Source organism: Alexandromys fortis, unplaced genomic scaffold, assembly GCF_014885135.2.
Source record: "Alexandromys fortis isolate MF-2015 unplaced genomic scaffold, M_Fortis_MF-2015_v1.1 scaffold_16, whole genome shotgun sequence".
In the NCBI taxonomy this organism is placed as follows: domain Eukaryota; kingdom Metazoa; phylum Chordata; class Mammalia; order Rodentia; family Cricetidae; genus Alexandromys; species Alexandromys fortis.
The window spans coordinates 2211900-2235245 of record NW_026067893.1 but is presented as its reverse complement, the minus strand read 5'-3'; the positions used below and the strand labels follow the sequence as shown (position 1 = coordinate 2235245).

General features: G+C 47.5%; 1 protein-coding gene across 2 annotated transcripts; it reads left to right on the top strand.

The window, feature by feature from the left end:
• The first annotated feature begins 1002 nt into the window (after nucleotides 1-1002).
• On the top strand, nucleotides 1003-17049 carry LOC126505084 (inactive pancreatic lipase-related protein 1). 2 transcript variants are annotated; one of them, XM_050147814.1, is made up of 14 exons: nucleotides 1003-1088; nucleotides 1746-1870; nucleotides 1955-2003; nucleotides 3316-3470; nucleotides 3828-3953; nucleotides 5190-5324; nucleotides 6777-6885; nucleotides 8069-8188; nucleotides 8819-8938; nucleotides 10514-10632; nucleotides 11243-11372; nucleotides 13395-13503; nucleotides 14119-14286; nucleotides 16933-17049. In XM_050147814.1, the coding sequence occupies exons 3-14, from the start codon at nucleotides 1955-1957 to the stop codon at nucleotides 17012-17014; spliced, it is 1422 nt and encodes a 473-aa protein (XP_050003771.1). In that variant the 5' UTR covers nucleotides 1003-1088; nucleotides 1746-1870; the 3' UTR covers nucleotides 17015-17049. The 2 variants fall into 2 exon arrangements, with proteins under 2 accessions (XP_050003771.1, XP_050003779.1); XM_050147822.1 differs by lacking the exon at nucleotides 1003-1088 and having other exon boundaries at nucleotides 1606-1870.
• Nucleotides 17050-23346: the final 6297 nt, after the last annotated feature.

Below are 23346 nucleotides of genomic sequence, written 5' to 3'. Positions count from 1 at the left end.
CTAGTTTTTGACAAGAGAACCAAACACATATACTGGAAAATAGAAATGTTCTTTAATAAAACGTCTTTGATTGTTTCAGGGAAAAAATATGTCCACACAGAGAAGAATGTAATTCAAAGATTACATTCTAGTTTATATAACAATGAGCACAGAATGATACTGAATCCAATTTAAGAGTTTAAAACCATGGAAATTTTGGTAGAGACTATATGGGAAGTGCTTCAGGACTTTTACGGTAAGTACTTAATGACGTTTGTCTAGACAAACATTTCTTATATTTGACCCCAAAATTACAGGAGGAAAACAACATGATAAATGGGTTTGCATCTTTCCTCACAGCTGGGTGGTTTATTTCTTTGTGCCTCGGTTTCTGTAAAGGGAGGCTAACAATAAGTCCTGTTTGGTGTGGCTACGTCAGGCTTAAATGAGATCATTTGGCACCTTAGCTGTGCTTGAACCACAATGACTAGAGCTGCTGTTTCTGGTTTGTTTTTTGACCAGGGCTCATGCAGCCCAGGCTGGCCTCAGTTTGCTGGGAAATCAAGGAGCACTTTGAACTTCTGAGCCTCCACCTCTCCAGCTCTGGGGTTGGGCATACACTACCTGTTGGGGGGGCAGGGGCTAAGGGAAGAAGCCAGAGTTCCATATGTGGTAGGCAATTACTTTACCAAATGGGGTACATCCCTAAACTGGCTGCTACTCTTTATTATTATGGGGAATGAGTGCCCTTTCTGTTTTCTTAACAGGGGGGCTCTTTGGCCTTTACCCCAGTTCTTCGGCTATTTTGGTGAATTTGACATATTTAACTTAAAAGCAAGTCTGGGACCTCCGCGCGCTTGCTTTGAGGCTTATCTGACTCGTGGGAACTGGCCAGCTGCTATGGGCGCACAGACCTGAAGGTGAGTCAAGGTCGGGTCTGTCTTGCAGCTGTGCAACCTTTCCAGGATCTGGGAGAACAACACTGACGTGCTATGGACTACTGGTGTGGAGTTTGGGGGCTCCTGAACCCCCACTGTGCAAGTTACAATGAGTACAACCATTACAGCTGCCTTAAACTCTGTGTTTCAGATTGGCTCATTGCACAACAGGTTAACGCGACTGGAGACTGTGGTAGGGTGTTGGGGGGCTTTGAGTCTTCCAGGCTGGGTGTTTCTAGCCTTCAAGGGGAGGGGCACTTAAGGAGGGAATTCTCTTAACAGAAGTTTCCCTTTACTTTCCAATCGTCAAGGGTATCCCATCTACTGTACATAAGAGACTACCCCTCGCTAGTAAGGTCTACTGCTATCTTTACTGGGGTGCAGTGGGGTGGGGGAGGGGTCATGCTAGACATAGAAACCAAGGTCTTGCACATGATAAGAAAATATTCCATCTTTGAGATACAACTGGAACTATTTTATTTTATTTTATTTTATTTTGAGACAGACCCTCACTAAGTCACGCAGGGTGGACTTGAACTTGGTCCTTGAACTCATACTCTCTTCATCTCAGGACACCTGTCTGCTCTTGCATGCTTGGTGATGAAACTGAAAACAACAGAGCCTGCTTGGCTCCTAATGATTCACACAGACGCGTAGTGCAAAGCTACAGACACTTTTGTCTTCCCAGGCTGGTGGGAATATCTGCCCGCCATCCGAGCCCTGTGTGTAAATACACACAACAGATTGAAGGGCAGACTTAAGGTACAGATTAAAGCATAAAGCTCACGTAGCTTCTATTCTCATCACTGTCTTGTTTGCTTGAACTAGAGTTCAACCGATAAGGCTGGGGTATAAAAAGGTCCCGGTGGGTCCCAGGGGAGCCAGCACCTGCCTCCTTGGACCACATAAGCTACCTCTGCATCTACCCCTCCTCCATCAGCTAAAAAGCAGAGGTAAGGCCGACAGCCCTGAATTCCCAAGAGATGTTGCTTGTGGATCCAGGCTGCATATGTTTGACATCGTTGACCTTGTTGTAGATGCTGATACTCTGGACAATCCCACTTTTCCTCCTGGGAGCAGTCCGAGGTAAGTGACAACACAATCCTGTGGGAAGTGATTATGCGATCCCCTGGGATCGATCCCGTGCTCTCAGCAGGGCTTTTCTCCAGACGAAGCTTGCAGGAGCCCCAGACTTTGCTGGGCTTCTAGGAAAGGTGGTGGAACTCACAGCCTGGGAGAATGAGCTGGGTAATGGAGGGGATAGCTCCCTCTGCCTGGAGATGATGGTAATGGAGGGGGGATAGATCCCTATGCCTGGAGGAGCTGATGGCCTGAATTTTTGAGGGAATATTTTAGAATATCTAGAAGTGACAAATGAACTTTTGCTTAATTAATGTGGACTTCTCAGCGGGTGATCTGCAAGTATGTTAGAAGAACTTGGGAGGGGATCTTTGAATGCCTCAGATTTTTTTTATTTTACCGAAAATAGATTTGTTTAAATACAATATATTCTGATAACAGTTCCCCCTCCCCACGATCCTCCCAGTTCACCCCCCATCTCCCCTCCCATATGGTTCCACATCCTTTATTCCTCTTGTTAGAAAACAAACAGGCAGCCTGGAGCTGGTGGCACGCCTTTAACCTAAGCACTCGGGAGGCAGAGGCAGGCAGATCTCTGTGAGTTCAAGGCCACCCTGGTCTACAGAGTGAGTTTTGGGACAGGTTCCAAAGCTACAAAAAAAAAAACCCCATCTCAAAAAAAGAAAGGAAGGAAGGAAGGAAAAAGAAAGCAGGAATCTAAGGAATAATAATTTAAAAAATAAAAAAAACAAGAATATGACAAAAGTACCAAACAAGAAAAAGAGCCAAATAAAAAGTGTAGAACCTATACATAGATGCAGAGACATACATGTTCGCACACACAGAAATCCCATAAAAATCCAAAACTGGACACCACAACATCTATGCAAAGGACTCATGTGGTTAAAACAAATTCGTTATGAGACAAAAAACCTCAAAAGATGCTGCTGAGTTCATTTTGTGTCAGCTGTCTACTGCTGGGTGTGGGGCCTGCCCTAAGAGGGTTTGGTTCCCCAGGGAGACTCCTTTGGAGGAAACCAGATTTTCATTTGTCAGGGGCTATCAATTTGAAATAGCTTCTGGGTTAGTGTGCCTTGCACAGTCATCATCAGAGAAGCTTCCTCCTGCAGTACAAATATAGAGACCCATAGTCAGACAGTGTACAGAGAGTTAGAGACCTTGGAAGACAGTCCTAAAAGGGATGATGTCTCAGTCAAACCGTTAGCTTCAGGGCTCAGGGATCTCTGCTGGAAAGGAGAGAGCACGGGAGCCCAGCCACACCAGCTTCCCCATGAGTCTACCCATTCTTTCTCCTCAGGAAAAGAGGTTTGCTATGACAAACTTGGATGCTTTTCTGACACTCAGCCCTGGGCAGGGACAGCCATCAGGCCCCTAAAACTTCTCCCTTGGAGCCCTGAGAAGATCAACACCCGCTTCCTGCTCTACACCAATGAGAACCCAAACGCTTTCCAGGTGAGACTTCTCTGGGAGGCATCTCCTAATCTTTGTTCCTGCTCCCCAGGCCATGACCCACCTTCTGGGTGAGCCGACGGTTCACAGAAGCTGGATCCTCCTGCTCTCTCTGTAGCTCTGGTGTGGGCCCAGGGTTCACTGTCCAACAAGCCCATAGGAATGGTAACCCTGTAAGTCCTGCCCTAGACCCAGAGGAGGCAGGGAATCGGGAGTGGAGAAGTCAGGAGGGGCATCCTGAAGAGCTGACTTGGTGCTCAGCCTTGAGAGGACAACACACTGGGCCAGGCAAGAACGGGGAAAAGAGACAGGCTTAAGGGACAGGTTGGCAAAACGCCGAAACCCTTTCTGTTGCCACAGCTTCTCCAGCCCTCTGACCCGGCAACCATTGAGGCCTCCAACTTCCAAACGGTCAGGAAGACTCGGTTCATTATCCATGGCTTCATAGACAAAGGAGAAGAAAACTGGGTGCTGGACATGTGCAAGGTAGGCGACTGACCCATGCCGCCACATCCCACCGAGTTGGCTCGCGGTACACAGCCACAATACATGCGCTTGCCAACAAGAGATCTTCGCAGCGACTCAAAGGCTTCTCTTCACCAAGCCGCAATTCCCCTTCCTGCTCCTAACCCACATCTGCAGCCAAAAGCAGGGATCTGCTCTGGGAACTCACCCCTCACCACTGTCAAGCTTCCTGTTCAGACCTGGTTCAGGACCGCCTGCTCTCAGTTTTACCAGCAGAGTTTGTATTTCTGCAAATGAGGGGTTGTGGAGCTTTGTCCAAATCTTCCCACATTCCTAAAAGTCAGAGGCTTGTGGCTGTGACGATTTAGGGCACAACAGACTAAGATCAACAGGATGGCTTTGGGAGGGTGGATAGCAGGGGGCTCCAAGACAGGATTTCTCGGGAGCTTTGGAGCGCGTCCTGGAGGTCGTTCTGTAGATCAGGCTGGCCTTGAACTCACAGAGCTCCACCTGTCTCCGCCTCCCAAGGGCTGGGATCAAAGGTGTGCACCACCTCAGCCTGACTCTTAATGAGCATCCTGTTAGTTCGGTTTTCAGCACCAAACTTTCTCGTCTGGAGGGATTTCTCAGGGTTGCTTTGGCAAGGGAGGTTCCAAGGGACGCAGCTGTCTGAAACTGGAGATGCCATGTGTGTTGGCACTGTCCTGAAAAGGTTAGAAGAGACCTCAGCTATGCACAACCCGGCTGAGCACCCGGGAAGTCTCTCCCGTCCTAACTCCTCAATCTCTCTCACAGTGGCGCTCTTCTGTTTTTATATCCCTGCGTGCGTGTTCCCTCCAGGAAATGTTATGCCACTTGACTGTGGACAGTGACACCTCCCTCCCTCTTTATAGCTCAAGAAATGCCCAGTGGTCTGGCATGTCGCCTAAAGGACCCCTCACAAACAGAACCGCAAGGTCACATAGCTCATAATTACCAGACACTACACTGGGGTCTTTTCCCATCACACCCGATTCCTCTAATGGTATAATTGATCCACCTTGTCAGATTTAGCTGAAGAAATCAAAGGGGCTGGCTTTTCCTTCATCTTTAGGGTATGGATTTTTCTCTGCTTCTAGTATTTGCCCTTGTGGGTTGCAGGAACCCCTGGACAGAGTCTAGTCCATCTCAGCACCCTAAGACATAAGGAACACTTCTGATCCCTGTCCAGATGGATTTCCCATACCCTATGTCAACACTGTGTCTCCCCAACCCTAGAACCTGTTCCAAGTGGAGGAGCTGAACTGCATCTGTGTGGACTGGAAGGGAGGCTCTCAGACCACCTACACGCAAGCTGCCAGCAACGTGCGAGTAGTGGGTGCCCAGGTGGCTCACATGCTTGACGTCCTTGCGGTGAGTGGGCTGCAGGGATGGGAGCAAAGGTGAAGTTAGACACGAAGTGGGCACCACCTTAGTGACACATGCGTGAGAGAAAAACTTACCAGCGAGCACTTAGCGATGGGGTTTTATCATCCTCTTGGATTTACAGCTAACACATAGTGATGGGATTTTACTGTCCCCTTGGATTTACAGTTAAGGAAACTGAGGCACAGAGAGGGTAACTAGCTTGCCAAAACACAGAGCAGGTGAGTAGATGATTTTGTCTCGGGGGCTCAGACCGTCTGGCTCCAGGAGCTGCCCACCATACAAGGTGAATCTGTGCAAAGCAAAGCCAGACACCGCCAAGGAAAGCCAAACAGAGCCAGGAGGCGGGACGTGCGGCGGATAAGCACGGGTCCCTATAACCATGGGTCCCACTGAAATTTTTCCTGCCATGGTCATTTCAGTTGTTTCTTCCTGTGCTGATCTTTGATCTTCACTAATATTTTAAGTCTCTCATTCTGTATGTTAATTCAGGAATTCTTTATGGTCAGTTTCTGTATCAGGTCAAGGTCCCACTATTTTATCTCTTCTACATAACAGGTCTAGAAAGAACCAACTGCTTCTGCGCCCCTGCAGAAATCAGAACCCATGGGGTTGCACAGAAAGCAGTGTAGAGGCCTGTTGGGAGATATCACAGAACATTGCATGTGAACACCGTGATGATCCCGTGTTTCTAGAGCAGATGGGCAATAGCATGCAGGAGGAGATAAAGGAGATCCCTAAGTCCTAGGCCTTCAAGGAGCTACATATAGGGAAGACTTGCAATGACCACAGAGTGTGATCTCTTAGCGCAGTGGCTCTCCACCTGTGGGTCATGACCCCTTTGGAGGTCAAATGACCCTTTCACGGGGGTCACATAAGACCATCAGAAAACATGGATATTTATATTATGATTCATATCAGTAACAAAATTATAGTTATGAAGTAGCAATGAAAATAATTTTATGGATGGGGTCACAACAATGTGAGGAACTGTATTAAAGCATCACAGCATTAGGAAGGTTGGGAACCTCTGTGTTAGAGGGTTCTGGAGAGGGAGAGCAGGTATGCAGGCTTTATACAGGCATGTGAGCATGGTTAATCCACCTTGTATGTGGGGGTGGGGTGGCATTTGGGAAGCCTCCCAAGAAAGAGGCATCCGGATTGCTGGAGACAGGATCTTTAGATGATAGCTGGGCAGGAAGACAGGAAATGGGCTACAGTGTGGTGTAAACCAAGCCCAGGGGTGACAGAGTGGGACACTCTTAGAGGCCACAGGGAGTTTTAGCTGGAGAAAAGTCTAGGAAGGGCCACTTTGAGAAAGTCCTGAGGTCCTTGTCAGGAGTTAGCACTCAATGCTGAGGCCCCAGGAAGCAGGGAAAGTTCCCAGCAGAATTGTCATGCTAACCAGCACGTCCTGGACATGTGATCTCTCCTCTCTAGACAAACTACAGCTACTCGCCTTCCAAAGTCCACCTCATCGGCCACAGCCTAGGCGCCCATGTGGCCGGGGAAGCAGGAAGTCAGACTACAGGCCTAGGCAGGATTACTGGTAAGGTCCCAGGTCACATTCCCACACCTCCGAATGGTAATAAGCCCATAGTTCAGTTTAGAGCTGTCTGAACCCCTTGGCTGTGGCAGAGCTGGGGACACCCTGACAGGAGATTTTAGGGTACTTCTAATTAACATGTGGGCCATCGCTGTTGGCGAGGAAGATAGTAGCTGTGTTTCTCTGTGATGCTTCTGCCGTGGCCCCTGCTGCTCCTCTCCAGGTGCAATCTTTCCCTTGATGTGGTTCATGCGGCAGCTTTGCGCATTCGGGAAAATGCAGAATATAGCTAGTATGGACAGAGAAAGTACCCTTGAACAGGGACTGCACTACCCATTTCTTCCTCCTTCTCTTTGAAGTCAGGGGAGAATGGAACCTGGAAATTGCTGCCCTCTTTTTCTGCTGGTTAAAGGATCACAACTGCAGAAACCACTAAAAAAAACCCTTTAACCGACACCATCAAAGCAGCCTTCAAACACAGCAAAGCCTTTGCATCATAGCAGGAGCAATGGAACATATCTACATGAGAATGTTAATGCCATTATCAAAGAGAACACAGGTTAAGTACCTGATTACCGTAAATACTAAAAAAAAAAAAAAAAAAAAAAACGAAGCTCCATCAGGGAAGCAAGCAGCTTGCCCAGGGACACACAGGTGATATGAGCTCTGGCCAGTCCCTGTGCCACGCATTATATATTAAATTACTTAATCAACAGCTATTTAAGCTGATAAAGTGTTTGCCTTCAATTTGTAAACTAGGGAAACTGAGACACAGAAACCTTGAATGACTTTCTCAAAGTCATACACGAGTTCTCCAAGCAGCAGCTTAATAGAGATTAGGAACCAGCAGCCCACACAGGCCCAGCACTCTCTTTTCTTCACAAAAATAAAAGGCAGGAAAATGCGAATATTAAATATAACAGATGCGTGGAAGAGTCTGACGTCAAAAGAAATCCTTGCTCAAACACAATCTGAGTTCTTTTCTCACGTGCCCTCCTCTCCTGCCACAAAGCCCCCTTTAAATGAGTGGCCCAGGACGCCACGCCCCATGTTCTATAGACAGGCAATGACACCATATGACTACAAGTGTGGTACCCATTCAATTGCATGTTGCCCAGCCTGTACAGCCATACACCTCGGTCCTTCATGGACCGGCTGTTTGACACTGCTGGGCCATCTCTTTTAGGGCTGGATCCCGTAGAAGCAAATTTTGAAGGGACTCCTGAAGAGGTCCGGCTCGACCCCTCCGATGCCAGCTTTGTTGATGTAATCCACACAGATGCCGCTCCCTTGATCCCATTCTTGGGTGAGCCCCCTGCTGTCCCAGTCTCTAGCTGTGGATAAGAATGTTGGTGTTTCACTGAGACAATGGAGATGCTCTATCGGGAACTCACCAAGGCCAGCTGACCTGGGTCTGAAAAAGCCTGGGTTAAAACCGGTCTCACTGAACATAGCGGACAATGAGGACTACTGAGACATCAAGAACAATGGCAATGGGTCTTTGATCCTACTGCACGTAGTGGCTTTGTGGGAGCCTAGGCAGTTAGGATGCTCGCCTTACGAGACCTGGACGGAGGAGGGTTTTCCTCGGACTTCCCACGGGACGGAGAGCCCTGATTGCTCTTGGGGCTGACGAGGGAGGGGGAATGGATTGGGGGAGGGGGAGGGAAAGGGGAGGCGGAGGTGGGGAAGAGACTGAAATATTTAATAAATAAAGAAAGAAAAAAAAAACAAATAGGACTGGAAATTTTAAACATTTCCAGACTCTAGATTATAAGACAAACCGGTTAATATTAACCAGAAAATAAAAAAGCCTTAAGATAAATTATATGTTTATAGAAACCAAAAAAAAAAAAAAAAAAAGAATGTTGGTGTTTTAACCCTGAGAGCGCTGTGCAAGCCAAACCCCATCTCGTTGTTGTTACAAATATTTTAGGTTTTGGAACAAATCAAATGATGGGCCACATGGACTTCTTCCCCAACGGGGGACAGAGCATGCCCGGGTGCAAGAAGAATGCCCTGTCGCAGATTGTGGATCTAGACGGCATCTGGTCAGGTAAGGTCGCGGGGGCCAGGCCAGGAGGGCCAGGCTTCTTTGGGTACTCAGTACTTGCTATGACAGATATCCCGCCTGGTGCGTGTGGAGACCAGTGGGGAGCTTCGTGTGCCACTCCTCAGACAATAAGCACCTTTTAAAATGACACAGGGTCCCTCGTTGGCCTAGAGAGGTGTCTCCACCTTGCCCGCGCTGCGGAAAGCATGCTCTGCCATGTTTAGATTTTCTCCACTTGGGTTCTGAGGGTCAAACTTCAGACCTCACACCTGCAAGGCAAGCATTTCACTGACTGAGCAATCTCCCCAGCCCCAGAGCAAATCTTAGTCATAAAAATGTACTTCCTTTTAAAAATATATGATTTTCTTTTCTGCATATTATTTCTGAAAAAGTAACTACATAACTCTCAGACCTACTGATTCTGTATTTCCTCAAAACACGGTCATGGATGTATTTGCCTCAGCAACAAGGAATCACAGCCCTCGGTCTCAAAGCCCTAACCCCAGCTGTCAGCCGGCAACCACCGCATAGAGAAGGGGAAGTGACAAGCATGACCTAATGGGTATCTCAAGAGAATTTTCCTGCAAATGTGCCCTGGGAATCAATACTATGGTTCAATCGTAGGTAGCTAGCTTCAGTTCGGTAACTAGGGTAAGGGTAACCCAGACGCATGCATGGCAAAGCTATCTTTACAGTACAAGTCATTGCTCACTTCTATTGAGCAGGAATGAGGAGCAATCACATGAGGAAGGCTAGAATGGGACTGCCCGCTTACCGTTGGTGAGCAGACCTGGGGATAAAGGGCATCCTTCAGTTAACAGTTCCAATACCGCCTGATGATACCGAGAATCCAGCAGTCAGTCTCGGCCATCATCCGAGTTAAAATCCTTAGTGGGATGATAGAATCTTACAAGTGTCATTTCTGCTCAGTTCAGTCCAAACAGCTCGGATGTCCTTAATGCAAATACTAGGGACCCATGTTTGGGCTTTGGCAGCTCCGCCAGCAAAGGACAATAAAGTCCAGGCCAGGTCTGGATATGCTGGGCGATTTGTCAAGCGTCTTGGGTAAGGACCTGGGAGAATGCTGTAGGAATGAGACGGGACAAGAACGACCCTCAGCTGAAGCCTCTGAAATCTACTTTGACCTTCATTTGCATAAGAGCATCACGGCAACGTCCTGGTGCTTGTGCCACACATGGGAGGATGTGCTGTATCTGGTTGTGTTACTCCTGGATGCAGAGGCTGGAGGGGCAGTGTTGAGCACCAGCTGAACTGCGTTTCGTTACCACTCTCCCCTGTGATAGCTGTGCTCTGCCGGTCACCTGTGGATACTTTCACACGGGGATACTAGGACATCTGCCTGCTAGGGAAGGGGAGGGTCTGGGGACAGTGCCAGTGAAGTAACCGGAACATTGCCCCCAACACCCAAAGCCTCATTGTTTTATTGCTTATTTTGTGAATAAATTATGAACTTAAGTTCTGTAGATGCAGGCTCACTCTGGACCTGGGAGAGAGAGGCACAGATGTGGTCACAGACTGCCTCCAATTGCCTGTACTGACCCTCTGCGTATTCCTCAGGAACCCGGGACTTCGTGGCTTGTAACCACCTGAGAAGCTACAAGTACTACTTGGAGAGCATCCTCAACCCCGATGGGTTCACTGCATACCCCTGCACTTCCTACAGAGATTTTGAGTCTGTAAGCTATTACTCAGCCATGAGTGGTGGGCAGCACACACTGACGTTCTATTATGTGAGGATCCACAGTTCCTCTCGATGAACGTCTGCCTTGTCCCTCAGAATGCATACTCCTTAGGAGTGAAGGAGGGGAAGAGTCCCAACAACTTTGGCTGGAAGTATCAAAAGTGTGTGTGTGTGTGTGTGTGTGTGTGTGTGTGTGTGTGGAGAGAGAGAGAGAGAGACAGAGAGAGACAGAGACAGAGACAGAGACAGGGACAGAGAGACAAAGAGAGAGAATAGCCAGGGATGCATAAGATTCTGTCTAAAAGAAAGAAAAGGAAAACTACTGGTAAGTGCTACAGTCAACATGGAGAGCTGACGCCACCGGCATATCCTAGCGCTGGGAAATACAACTGATGGAAGCCGGGCCCAAGACAGCAGTGCCATTTAAAAGTCCCTGACCATTCTAACACACTGCACATCAGGGTTAGGAGTTCTGCTGAGATGGAGGGAACTCAGAGACAATGGGCTCCAATTCTCCTCCCATCACAAATGGGGGAACTGGGCTGTAGGGAATGGAGCAACAGCTCTCTCCAATCTGCTTCTCAGCCCCCTGCTCTCTTCTCTAGGACAAGTGCTTCCCCTGCCCATATGAAGGCTGCCCACAGATGGGCCACTATGCTGATCAGTTTGCCAACAGGACAAGTGAGGAGCCGCAGAAGTTCTTCCTGAACACAGGCGACGCCAAGAATTTTGCACGTAAGTTGACTACTCACTCAGGCCAAGAATGTGACATGCCTGTTATAAGGAAAAGCTTGCCACTAACCTGAAAATATTCTGCATGTTCTTAGAGAAAGGCATGTTTGCCCTGAGCCTCTCCTGTTTGGTTCCTCTGAGGAGAAGAGAGCATCTGAATTACTTTTATTTGTTTCCATTCTGTGGAACAACCAGAAGTCAAAGTGTGATTTGTGGGGTTGAGGAAGTTTGTATACCTATGGGGACAGCTGGAATTTTTACCCCTCTCCAGTTCATCGTTCTGTTCCTTTTTAGGACTCTCTCTCTCTCTCTCTGCCTCTCTCTCTGCCTCTCTCTCTGCCTCTCTCTCTCTCTCTCTCTCTCTCTCTCTCTCTCTCTNCTCTCTCTCTCTCTCTCTCTCTCTCTCTCTCTCTCTCTCTCTCTCTCTCTCTCTCTCTCTCTCTCTCTCTCTCCCTCTCTCTCTCTCTCTCTGCCTCTCTATCTCTATCTCTGCCTCTTCTCTCTCTGCCTCTCCATCCTCTCTGCTCTCTTTTTCTATGTCTCTCCCCATCATCCTGTCTCTGTGTCTCTGTCTCTGTTTCTGTCTCTCTAACACACACACACACACACACACACACACACTTGTATTCATTTAGCAGACATTCTTGGTACTAGTTCTTTGCTAGCCCCAGTCTGGGCACCTCCCCTTCTCTACTCATGTGCCCCTGGTTCCTCTCTGTTGTAGAGTGACTGGTTGAGGGAGGGATGACTTCTTCCATAACCTCACTGATTGCACTCAGATGCTAGGTCCAGATTAGACATGTTTGGTCCATGTGTGACAGTTTTTACATTTGTGATACCATGAGGCATCACTCAGTAAAAACAGAAACTATGTGTCTATATAAAAACAATATGTCTTGTGTAGTTTCTGAAAGGCAGGTATATTGAGGTATAATTTACATACTTTAATGCATGTTTCTAGTTTGACAAAGCAATAGATGGGCAGATGGCTTCATGAAGATTCAGGGCCTTCATAACACTGTAAATACACATGCCTATAATTTTTTAGCAGAAGACTGATTTATCAACCCATACTAATGTAGTAATATTTGGAAGGCTTGTCTCTATTTTAACTATAACAAAGGGATCATTTATTACCCCATCAACACTTATTTATGGGTCACAGATATGGGTTGCTAGGTACAGGGATAAAAGAATGATCAAGCCAATGTTTTGAAATTTATGAGTTTTAGGTAGAACTGGGTTAGGTGGGCTGCTGCTGGAATTAACGGATGGGAAACTTGACCCTGAAAAGATAACGAGAAGGGGTAACATCTCTGGGACTGTAAAAGCATGTGGGACTTAGACAGGGGTGTGTATGCACTTGTGTATATACGTATAGATAACTGAGTGAATTTGTGTGTTTATGTGTGTACATTGAATGAACATATGCACATATGTGTGTATATGGATGGACTATATATGTTTATTTATGTGTTTGCGTGTTCTATGCCTCTGGGTGTGTATGTGTTATGTCTGTGTGTACATATTTGTGCATGCTCATAAGCCCTGGAACAGCACTCTAGGTATGAGTTCATATGACAGCTACCTGAGCACCAGGGTCCTAGAGATGCAGAGATAGGACAGCCCTAGCCTGGAGGTACTCTGCACTAAGCCATCCTCCCGTGGGTAGCCTGTACCCCTGGCTCCTCTTCTTGCCATAACACACAGCACCACCACTCTGGAGCAGAACTTTCTCCAGCAAAGGGCTCGCTCGGCCCTGTTGGATCCAAAAGCCATCGGCTCTGTGTGGCAGTTTAAAACCCACAACCTGGCTAGTGAACTTGAGGAAGTGCACAGTTAATATTATTTATCATGAATGTAACCGTAATTAGGTCTAGGGGGACCACCACTGGGTGCTCATTTAAGGTGTGGATTAGCAAATACGATGTCTCATACTCTGTGCTGCCATAGAAGAATGTGGGTGATATCTGGGCTCAACTGTTTTCTGTGTCCATGAGGTGACCACTCCCTTGCTTTGCCCAGGTTGGAGGTACCGGGTCTCCTTGACACTGTCTGGAAGAACAGTCACTGGGGAGGCCAAAGTGGCTCTGTTTGGAAGCAAGGGCAACACTCAACAGTATGATATCTTCAGGTAATCCCCGTTACGGTGTGCAGAGTGCTAGACATTTTCATCTCTAGACATCAGTGGGTTTGAAACTACTTTATGTACAGAAAATAATTTTATGCTTCCAATTACTTTTAATTTATACCTAACCATTTCTTTCCAGCACTTGAGAGGCAGAAGCAGGAGGACCTCTGTGAGTTCAAGGCCAGCCTGGTCTACAGAGAGAATTCCAGGACAGCCAAGGCTGTTACATAGAGAAATCCTGTCTCAAAAAACAACAAACAAAACATCTAATCATTTCTTAACATTATACTTTAAAAATCTACTATTGTTCCAGATAACACATGTTAAGATGATAACCTACAATATAGATGATTCTTCTAGAAAAAAACTAAAATAATTTAAGAGAATTTAATCATTTCCTACAAAAAAAGAGAGAAATTTGAATTTGAAAAACAATTCTAAATAGTAGATTGAGGTTGCCAGCTTATTCCAATTTTTCATTCCTCCATCTTTGACTGAGGATGCATTTGGAAAAAGATTCATTATTAAAAGTCAGATAAGAGTGGCGGGTCATGGTTCCTTGTGGTCATCCCTGTGTGCTTCCATAAACGTGAATATTTATAACTTCTTTATTTCAAGGGGTGTTATGAAGCCAGGAGCTATACATTCCAGTGAGTTTGATGCCAAGCTTGATGTGGGAACAATTGAGAAAGTCAAGTTTCTTTGGAATAATCACATGATAAACCCAAGCTTCCCCAAAGTGGGCGCGGCCAAGATCACTGTACAAAAGGGAGCGGAACGAACGGAGTACGTATCTTCCCTGGCTGAGTCGTCCGGGGATGTGTGCAGAGGATCTCTGTGTGGGAATTCCCTCCCTGGGACAGATAGAAAAGAAATCACTTGAAAGGGGATGGAGAAAACACGGATGGGACCATTCTTGAGGAATCCCATCCTCACCACAGCTTCATCTCTCCCTGAGTAGGCACAGGGCCTTCAGGGGAAGAGAGGGAGCTGGGATGGAGATGATAGGATGCCCTAGGGAGGCAGAAGAGAGCTCCAGCCTAAGGCAGCCGGCAGACCTTTTGAGGCTTTGTGAGAAGTGTCAGATCCTGGTGTTCTTGGGGATTGGTAGTTAAATGGGGCCAGCAAACTCAGACTTTTGGAAATACCACTTCTTCTGGTGGGAAAGAAGTGTTGGCCTGTGGTTGGCCCATGGGTCACAAACTTGGGTGAACTTCTACTTCTGAAGTCACCCCTGTTCCCCTAAGGTGAGAAGGCAGAGACATCAGACTGGTCAGGTGACCGCCCGTACTCAGCATGTTCTCAGTGGGACTACAGCAGAGAGAGGAGACCCAGGCTGGCCAGTGGAGAGCCTTACCTCTCACCTCAGAGTCTCCATTGTAAGCCACTGCCTATAGGTCTGTTAAGTATTCCAAGGCCCAGATCCCACCACCGCGTGGCTAAAGGCATATTAGAATGTCACTGGGATCCTGAAGGTTTCTGAAGATAGATGTTCACTTCCTAGAAACCTAACAGGTCGAGTTGAAGCAACTCCTGTGGCCCTGTGGTCCTGAGCCCATCACTGTCATGGGCCCTCCAGTGACTGAGCACAGATATTTTGCCCACTTCCTCTCTAGGAGGAGAATTTCCCTTAAAGTTTTCATTCATTCATTTATTCGGGTAGGTATGTGTGAGCATGTGTCATGGTGCGCACAAACCCAGAGGACAGCTTGCTGGACTCATTTATGCTGTGTGAGTTCTGGGGGTCAACTCAGGCCAGCAGGCTTCCAGGGCCACTACCTGCTGAACCATCTTACTGGCCTAAGAATCTCTCAAGCAATCTGACACCAGTGGTTAAATATAGGAAAGTCAAAACCCACTCCTATTGCCACAAACTAGTTGAATAAAAAAATTCAACTAGTAAATTATTCAGAGATTCTACTAATAGGAGGATTTTCCAGGAACGCTTTTACTAAATAACACTAATGATAATTATAAGTTAAAGAGCAATCAATATTGCGACTCAACCTCTTCTGGGTTCCCTCTCCCATGTAATCTGATGTAGTCATCTCAGTGAGATTCCAAGTGCTACGTAGGGCCTGCTGGCTGGACTTCTTCCAATGATAGGAGACAAAAAGAGAAACAGAGCCCATCCTGCTCTCCCTACCCCCATCCCATTCGGGACCCATTGTAAATGTGGTAAATGTGCCATTGACAAGGAGTCCATGGGTACCTGTCCTGGAAAACAGGGGGGGAAAGAAGGAAGTTTTTACACTTTAACTGTAGAGAAAAACAAGACTGGGTGCACATGGCAGGTCACATGACCCATGGGGAGGACAGAGACCACAGAATGCTGGGGGGATGGGGGAAGGGGAGTCAGGAGCAGCATGAACTGTGAGGGGCCGGCAAACAGAGACCAGACTGCTGGAACTTAAATGTGGAGCTTCCAGGCTAAAACGTCTAAGACAGACACACTCAGAAGAGAAAGTTGGAGGAGGCCAACAGAGACAAGCGGTTTCATTGGGGTTGCTTACAGGAGCATGGATAACGGGCTCCTCAGGGGTGCGTGCACACCTTGCCAGTGGCTACTGTGGAAAAGCAAAGCAAACGAAAACAGTTGGGACAGAGCGTCAGAGCTCACTCGGTGTCAGCCCTTGGCTCTTCAATAACCACAGAAACAGCCGCTCGTGTCTGTGTTAGTTTCATATTAGAAACCTTTTCCCACTTATTGTCGTGAGATGTTGCATAATTACCACCCGAGTCTCAATAACGTGAGAGGGAGCCCTCTTCTACAAATGAAGATTTCATCAGGTAACAGTTATCACTGGCAAGTGGAAGAGATGTAGGGACAAGGAGAAAGTCGGACTCTCTGGTCCTAGCCCTGGAAGACAGGTCAAGGGAGATTTGGATGGGCAATACTACAACAGAAAATATGGCCAACAGCATAGGGTAGACTTGGAATTGTATCTTGGACCTTTACCTTACACAGAGCCTTCTGTGACTCAGTTTCTTCTCCTGTAGGCAGGGCTAATCAGAAGACCTCCTCACCCACGGGTAGTGTAGTTTACACATGTAAACCTTTTGATGTATTTGCCTGCCACTGAGAATCCAGTCTCTCATAGATGCCATGGCCTTTAGCTGAGCCTTGAGAGCTTTGAGGAAAGCATTACTGACTGCCTCTAAGTCAGTCACTGTGACCATCAGCGTCTGTTAAAACGGGAGAAGGGAGGGTGCTGCCTTAGTGGGCCACAGTCTGTGTATGACTGGACCAGCAATGGGTTCACTTCAGAGCAACAGCGAGCCCTGCCCTGGGCTGGGTGGGCTTTATACTGGAAATCCAGATGGTCGCAGCCTCTCCCTGGCTTCTGAGCTGCGCATCCGTGTACACTGGTACTTAATGCTTTCACAAGGCTAACAGAGCACACCAGTACCAAACACTGTGTTTCCTTACAGGTACAACTTCTGTAGTGCCGAGACAGTGAGAGAAGATACTCTGCTCACCCTCATGCCTTGTGACGCCCCAGACACGATGTGACCTCCTGTTAATGCCAATAAAATCCTCTGTTGCACACGCCCACAGAGCGTCTCTCTTGGATGTCAGCTGCCACCCATGGGGACATTCAGCAACCGAATATTGGAGACACTAATGAGCATGTCTCTGTATGTGGGTCCCTCACCTTGGCATCCAACAAAGCATTATTTACCATACTTCCTTGGTCTCCTCCACGCTCACTTTTCTTTCTCAGAGAGGGTGTAGGTTCACAGAACAAGAAAAGGGTGATCATCTTACAGTGAGAAACTGAGGCAGAGAGCAGGGAAGGTCTAGGCTCACACGTGAATTCATGCCCCGTCAGGAGTGACGGCCAAGCTTGACTCCACCATCGGTGTTCCTTCCCCCACCCGGCTACTGCCTGTGGAGTCATAGAAATCCTTTATGATGCTCACTTCCTGGCTGTTAGAGGTGATGAAGGGGTCTGGGTGGGTGGGGGAGAGCCCCATGATGGTTCTTGTTGAGAAACTCACATGAGCTCATGTGCACAGCCAGTCCTCTGACTACAAGGCTACTTCTTAGGCCCTCCCTGAGTGTCTTCCTACAAGAAGGATCCAGGATGGATTCTAGGAGGTGCACGAGGCAGACTTCCTGCTAGAATTATGAGGCAGACTTACTTCCTGCTAGAATTACTGGGGAGCCCTCAGTCAGGTGTCATGTGATGTTTTACTTTTTTGGCTTTTTGAGGGATCCACTACCTAGCTCCCAAATAAATCACACACGGAGGCTCATTCTTTTCTTAGTTATAAATGCCTGGCCTTAGTTTCGCTTGTTTCTTGCCAGCTTTTTCTTTTCTTTTCTTTTTTTTTTTTTTTTTTTTTTTTTTTTTTTTTTTTTTTTTTTTTTTTTNTTTTTTTGGTTTTTCGAGACAGGGTTTCTCTGTGGCTTTGGAGCCTGTCCTGGAACTAGCTCTGTAGACCAGGCTGGTCTCGAACTCTCAGAGATCCGCCTGCCTCTGCCTCCCGAGTGCTGGGATTAAAGGTGTGCGCCACCATCGCCTGGCCCTTGCCAGCTTTTCTTAAATTAACCTATCTACCTTGTGCCTCCGGGCTTTTACTTTTCTCTTCCTTCTGTATATCTTACTTTCAACTCCTCGGGATCGGGTGCTCCAAGTAGCCAGGGATGGCAAATACTACATGGTCTTTTGCTGTTGTTGGAGCCAGCAGTAGACCTGACCCCATGCTCCAAGCAAGGTGGCCCCGTATTAGCCAAATAACTCAATCAATGCAGTATGGATTCTACAATTCTGCAAACAGGTACCACACACCAGTTCTGTCCTTGTGACTGTGCTGGGCACTGGGTACAGAAGATACCAACCATATCCTGGGAGTGTGAGTAGCAGTGTTGGTGCTGCTCTACTGTGTTCTGGGTACACGAAGCAAGGAGGGTTGTTATAATCCCCAGATCTGAGAGACAGCAGTGCTCGTGAACACAGGCTTTATGCCCAACCCATCTACACCCTGTATACAACCTCCCAGAGTGCACAGGGCTAGCCCTGGCCTGGGGCTTTCAGAGTCCAAGGACTCCTGAAGACAGACGTTGCCGTGAACTTTTGAGTGTCCTCCATCCTGGCTGCATACCAGAATCACACGGAAGCATATATGAAGGGAAGATCCCACGAGAACATTTAAGAGGCAATCACGAGATCTGACCCTTGGAAAAACCTGTGGATCATTCCCACGTTCATGCGGGTGAAGACCCACCATGTTACAATGGCTTTCCTTTCCCAGGGTTTGAACATGCCATAAAATAATTCTCATTTCTTTGGGAAGTTGCCTACTTAGTTTTCATGATTATTTAAACCAGTTTTAGAAATATTTTTTCTTTGTGCATTAAAACTTTTGTCTCGAGCTAATGCTTGATGAATCAGAATATTTTAGATCATTATGAGAACATTTTAGGAAGAATGACATCTACATATCTACTGGAATCTGAGAAAGTTTGGGGAGTCTGACTGAGGACCAAAACTATGGAAGAGCTAGCCATAGGCTTTGAGAGCAGATACTTTGTCTGGGCCCCTGGGTGAAAGAGCAGGCATGAGGAGTGTGGGGTGTGGCAATGTCCCTGGCAGGAGGAACTGCAGGTGCAAATGTTCATGTAGCCATAATCGATGCCTGTTACAGCATAATTTATAAGGACAATAATTTCACAGTTGTAGATACAGGGAAGCTCAAAACGAAATATCTGACTAGTAAAGTCTGATTTCTAGGAAAAGCAGGTGCGCTCTGCAACTGGTTCCTCCACCCCTGAAACCGCGAGGCAGGAAGAGGAAGACGTCAAGGGTGGCAAGAGGAAACTGGGAGCAGGGCTGCAGCTCCTTTGTGGCTCCTGCAGCAGGCGCCCTGGTCTCCTGGAGATGGAGAAGCCCAGAGCCGTGGGCGAGGTTAGCTCCTCGCACCCATGGGGCTCACGGGCACATCTGTCCAGTGCACCCATGGGGCTCATGGGCACATCTGCCCAAAGCCATTCATCCAGCTTCTGTTATTTCACCTGTAGTCTTTGACATGCCTGTGTGATCTCTGCTTCGTGTTCACACGTCTGCACTGAGTATATCACTCTCTTAAATCCAAATGCTCTCCCTCTTTATCAGGGCGAGCATCTCCGTGGGCCAGGGCTTATCCTAATAATGCTGTCTTAATTTGATTACTTCTGTAAAGACCAAACTCTGGTTAGATCCTGTTAGATCTAACAGTTTTTGAGGCAGTTGGGGGCGGAGTCAGGATTTCAACAATTTGGGGGTTAGGAAAGACACGATTCAATATATAGTAGCAGCCATAATTTGAATAATCGTGATCCCTAAATTCATGTTGAAGCTAACTCCCATTTTGATGGTATTGAGAGATGGGCCACTATGAGAAACTATGAGAAACTATGATGATCCTCAAGAAAGGGACTAGTGTCCTAGGAAGAGTCTTTGGATTGCTAATACACCCATGTCTTCTGCCAGGCAAAGACAGAATTATCCCTTTCCATCATCTCTGCTGTAGTGATATTTTGTGTGTTTGATCTTCAGGCAAGCGAGCAAGCCAGTCTGCATCATCCATCCTTATGGGCTCTGCTTCAGTTTCTATTTGAGATCCTATGGCTGCCCTCAGTGATGGATTGTGGTCTGGAAGTGCTTCATGATGAGCTTGAGATGCTGGAACTGGAACCTAAGCAGGTCGTGTCGAAGCTGCAGAAACTGCCCATGGAGACCAGTGAGCAGGTGATGTCGAAGCTGCAGAAACTGCCCATGGAGACGAGTGAGGCCTTGGACAAGTGCAAAGGGCTGCCTTGGGAGACCAAATCTTTCAGTTACTTCCACAGCCATGTCCTACGAAATTGGGCTCAGCTGAAGAAGAATGCACGTGGGTTGAGACTGACGACCAGAAGGCTGTGGAAGGAGGACCCATGACACCTGTGCTGAGCAGCATAGGAGCAAGAAAGCCTGGATGAAGGACCAGAGAACTTTCAGAAGCAGAAGGTGGTCACCTAGCAAAGGGACTTGGCAGAGGAGCTGCAGTGTAATTTCAATGTCTCCAAGATGAGGTCAGAAGATGTCCAAGCTGAGCTGGAACTGGCCACAGCCCAGGATGAGAACCTCCTGCAGACAGAGCTGCTGCAGCAGGAGAATCAAGTCTCACCGTGGCTCTTGATAGCACTGAGAAGGCCAAAGAAGCTACAGACACCTTGAACTCATGACATTCTACACCCCCCGGATCAAGGCCTCTTCAGAAGACATCCCCTTGTAGCTGTTAACTCACCAGTGAGGTAACTACCAGCTGCCCTCAGGTGATTCAGCCCCATTCAAATCCATAGGTTAGTTGACTAAGTACTCGCGGAGGAAAGAGAGCATCAAAAATAAGCTTGAGATACGGAAAACCAGAGACAAGAATTGCTGAGACGCTCAACAGAACGTGGCCCCTGTGATGCGGCACAACAACACGGAGGGTAGAGATGCTAGCGAGCAAGACACTTTCTGACAATCTAACGTTCATGGCTCTGGAAAGCTGAGTCCTTGGCCGGCCCTACTACTAGAGTTAAGGGCGTGTGAGTCCAAGTGCTGGGATCACCTTTGTGTGAGCTCTGTTTCTCTTTTAGACAGATTCAATCTCGTGGAGCCCAGGGTGGCCTTGATCTGTCAGCCTCTGCCTCCCAAGTGCTGGATTAAAGATGTGTGCCAGCACTGCCTGGCCTCTATTGCTAACTAGAGGCTTAGCTCTACACTCTGATCTTCAAGCAAGCTTTATTTGTTAGATTACAAACAAAATGTCACTACACTCTGCCATGGGAGAACCAAGCAAAAGGCACCATCTTCGAAGCAAAGGACAAATTTTACGAGACAGCAGATGTTTCATTTTGAGCTCCCTTGTTTGCACAACTATGACAAGAAAATTATTTTCCTTGTAAATTATCTAATATCAGACATTAATTATAGTTACACAAACAAGCTAAGACAATGCTTCATATACCTAGTTTATGAGCTCTGACTCTAAATTCTGACCACTTTCTACAGTAATTCTTGGTATAAAAAGTCCAAATTACATGTAGAATAAGCCAGATGTGAGCCCTGCTAGTGAATTTTCTCTTATTAGCACTCTTGATTGTAAAGCAATTCTAGCTCTGCGCTTTACAAGCTACGGTTCGCGCGCACTACGGGTACTACGGTCCTGTGGCACCCGCACTACAGGTACTACGGTCCTGTGGCGCCTGCACTACAGGACAGTTCGCGAGCTGGGCAAGGGGCTAGAGATTGAAACACATACACACACAGAGACAGGGACACAGATCATCCTTGAAATAAGAATGCCCTGTTTATTGTGTTCCATGGCAGCTTATATAGTGCCTTCCCTGACAAATGGCCACGCCCTAGTTCTTGGGATTTTCAGCAGCAAACCCACCAGACTAATTCCCCTGTCTCGTGCTCAGAGTGGCTGCAAGCACAGGAAAACAAGCTGTTTACAGGAAATTCAGGGTCTGCGGGTCCACAGTCCCCAACACTTAATTATTGGTAATTGTGTGTTTATTTGTGGAGGATCATGTGTCCTGTGGGACTCTTGGTACCCTAAGAGCTAGAAAGTCTTCATAAGTTCACAGTTATGCCGGTCTCCGGCCTGTGTGGAAAATACCTGAGACAAACAGCTCACAAGGGTGGCATGGCTAGTTCTCTCTGAGCGGGACAAGACCATCGCCTTTGAAACAGAGCGGCTGTGATTCTGTATGAGGCCCTTGCAATAGTCAACCTATTGACATTTCCTTGTGGAGGGATGGGGAGATCAGACTCACAAGTCCCTCCTCTCCCAGAGATCCTGATTACCACTACAGAAAAGATAAATGGGTGACGTTGCCCGAGTCACACCAGATAGAAACCAATAAACTCCCTCCTCCCCTGAGATGGACTTTCTTGGGTCTGTCAGCTCCCGAGGTCGACAGTCCATGACCACTTGGCCCTGTAGCTCTGAGTCTGTAGTGACGAAGTGTATCACAGCAGGAACATGCCACCGAGGTGACCTCATGATAGTGGGTAACAGAGAGAAACAGAAGGAGGTCAGAGTCCCAACATCGCCTTCATGGGCACACCCTCAATGCGGCACTTGCTTGCGTTAGGTCCTACCTCCTAAAGACCCTGATACTTCCCAAGAGCCCCAAAGATTGGACGCCGAGCCTTTAACACTTCCTTGGACCTTTGGCAGGACATTCAAGATCCAAACTGTAGCAGTGGGAGAGAATCAAGCACATTATTTTCCCATGGGAATGTGTGTGAACGGGCAAGCTAATGTAGGACACGGGCATCAGAAGACACAAGGACCCCTGATGCCTAGAGCTGATGGACTGTAGGAAGCACAAGGGCTGCCCTGGGTAGGAAGACGCAGTACGTTAGAGCTGTGATGTAAACTAACAAGCTTAAGGGCTACGGGGCTATAAGACAGATAGGCCTAAGGTGTAATGCCGGGATTGCCACCCAGCATGCTCACTCTGTGTGCAGGGCACCTGGAGGCAGCTTCGTGCAAGGAGAATATTCCTAAATCCCACCCACTTGGGGTCAACAGACTAAGACCTGCAGGAATAGAGAGAGAAAAACTGCAGAGATAGAGAGAGGAGACCTGCAGGGACAGAGAGAACTGCAGGGATAGAGAGAGGAGACCTGCAGGAGAGAGAGAGAAGAAACCTTCAGGAATAGAGAGAGGAGTGCTAGTGTGTAGGACAGGACCCTGTTGTCTCAGCTGTGAAGTGGGACTTGGCAAGTCTCTGTTTCATGAGCCTTACACCGCTCTTAGAACAGAAGTCTAGTCTCTGACTGTTTCTCTGGGGACACCTTCTGAACAACCTGTCCTTTC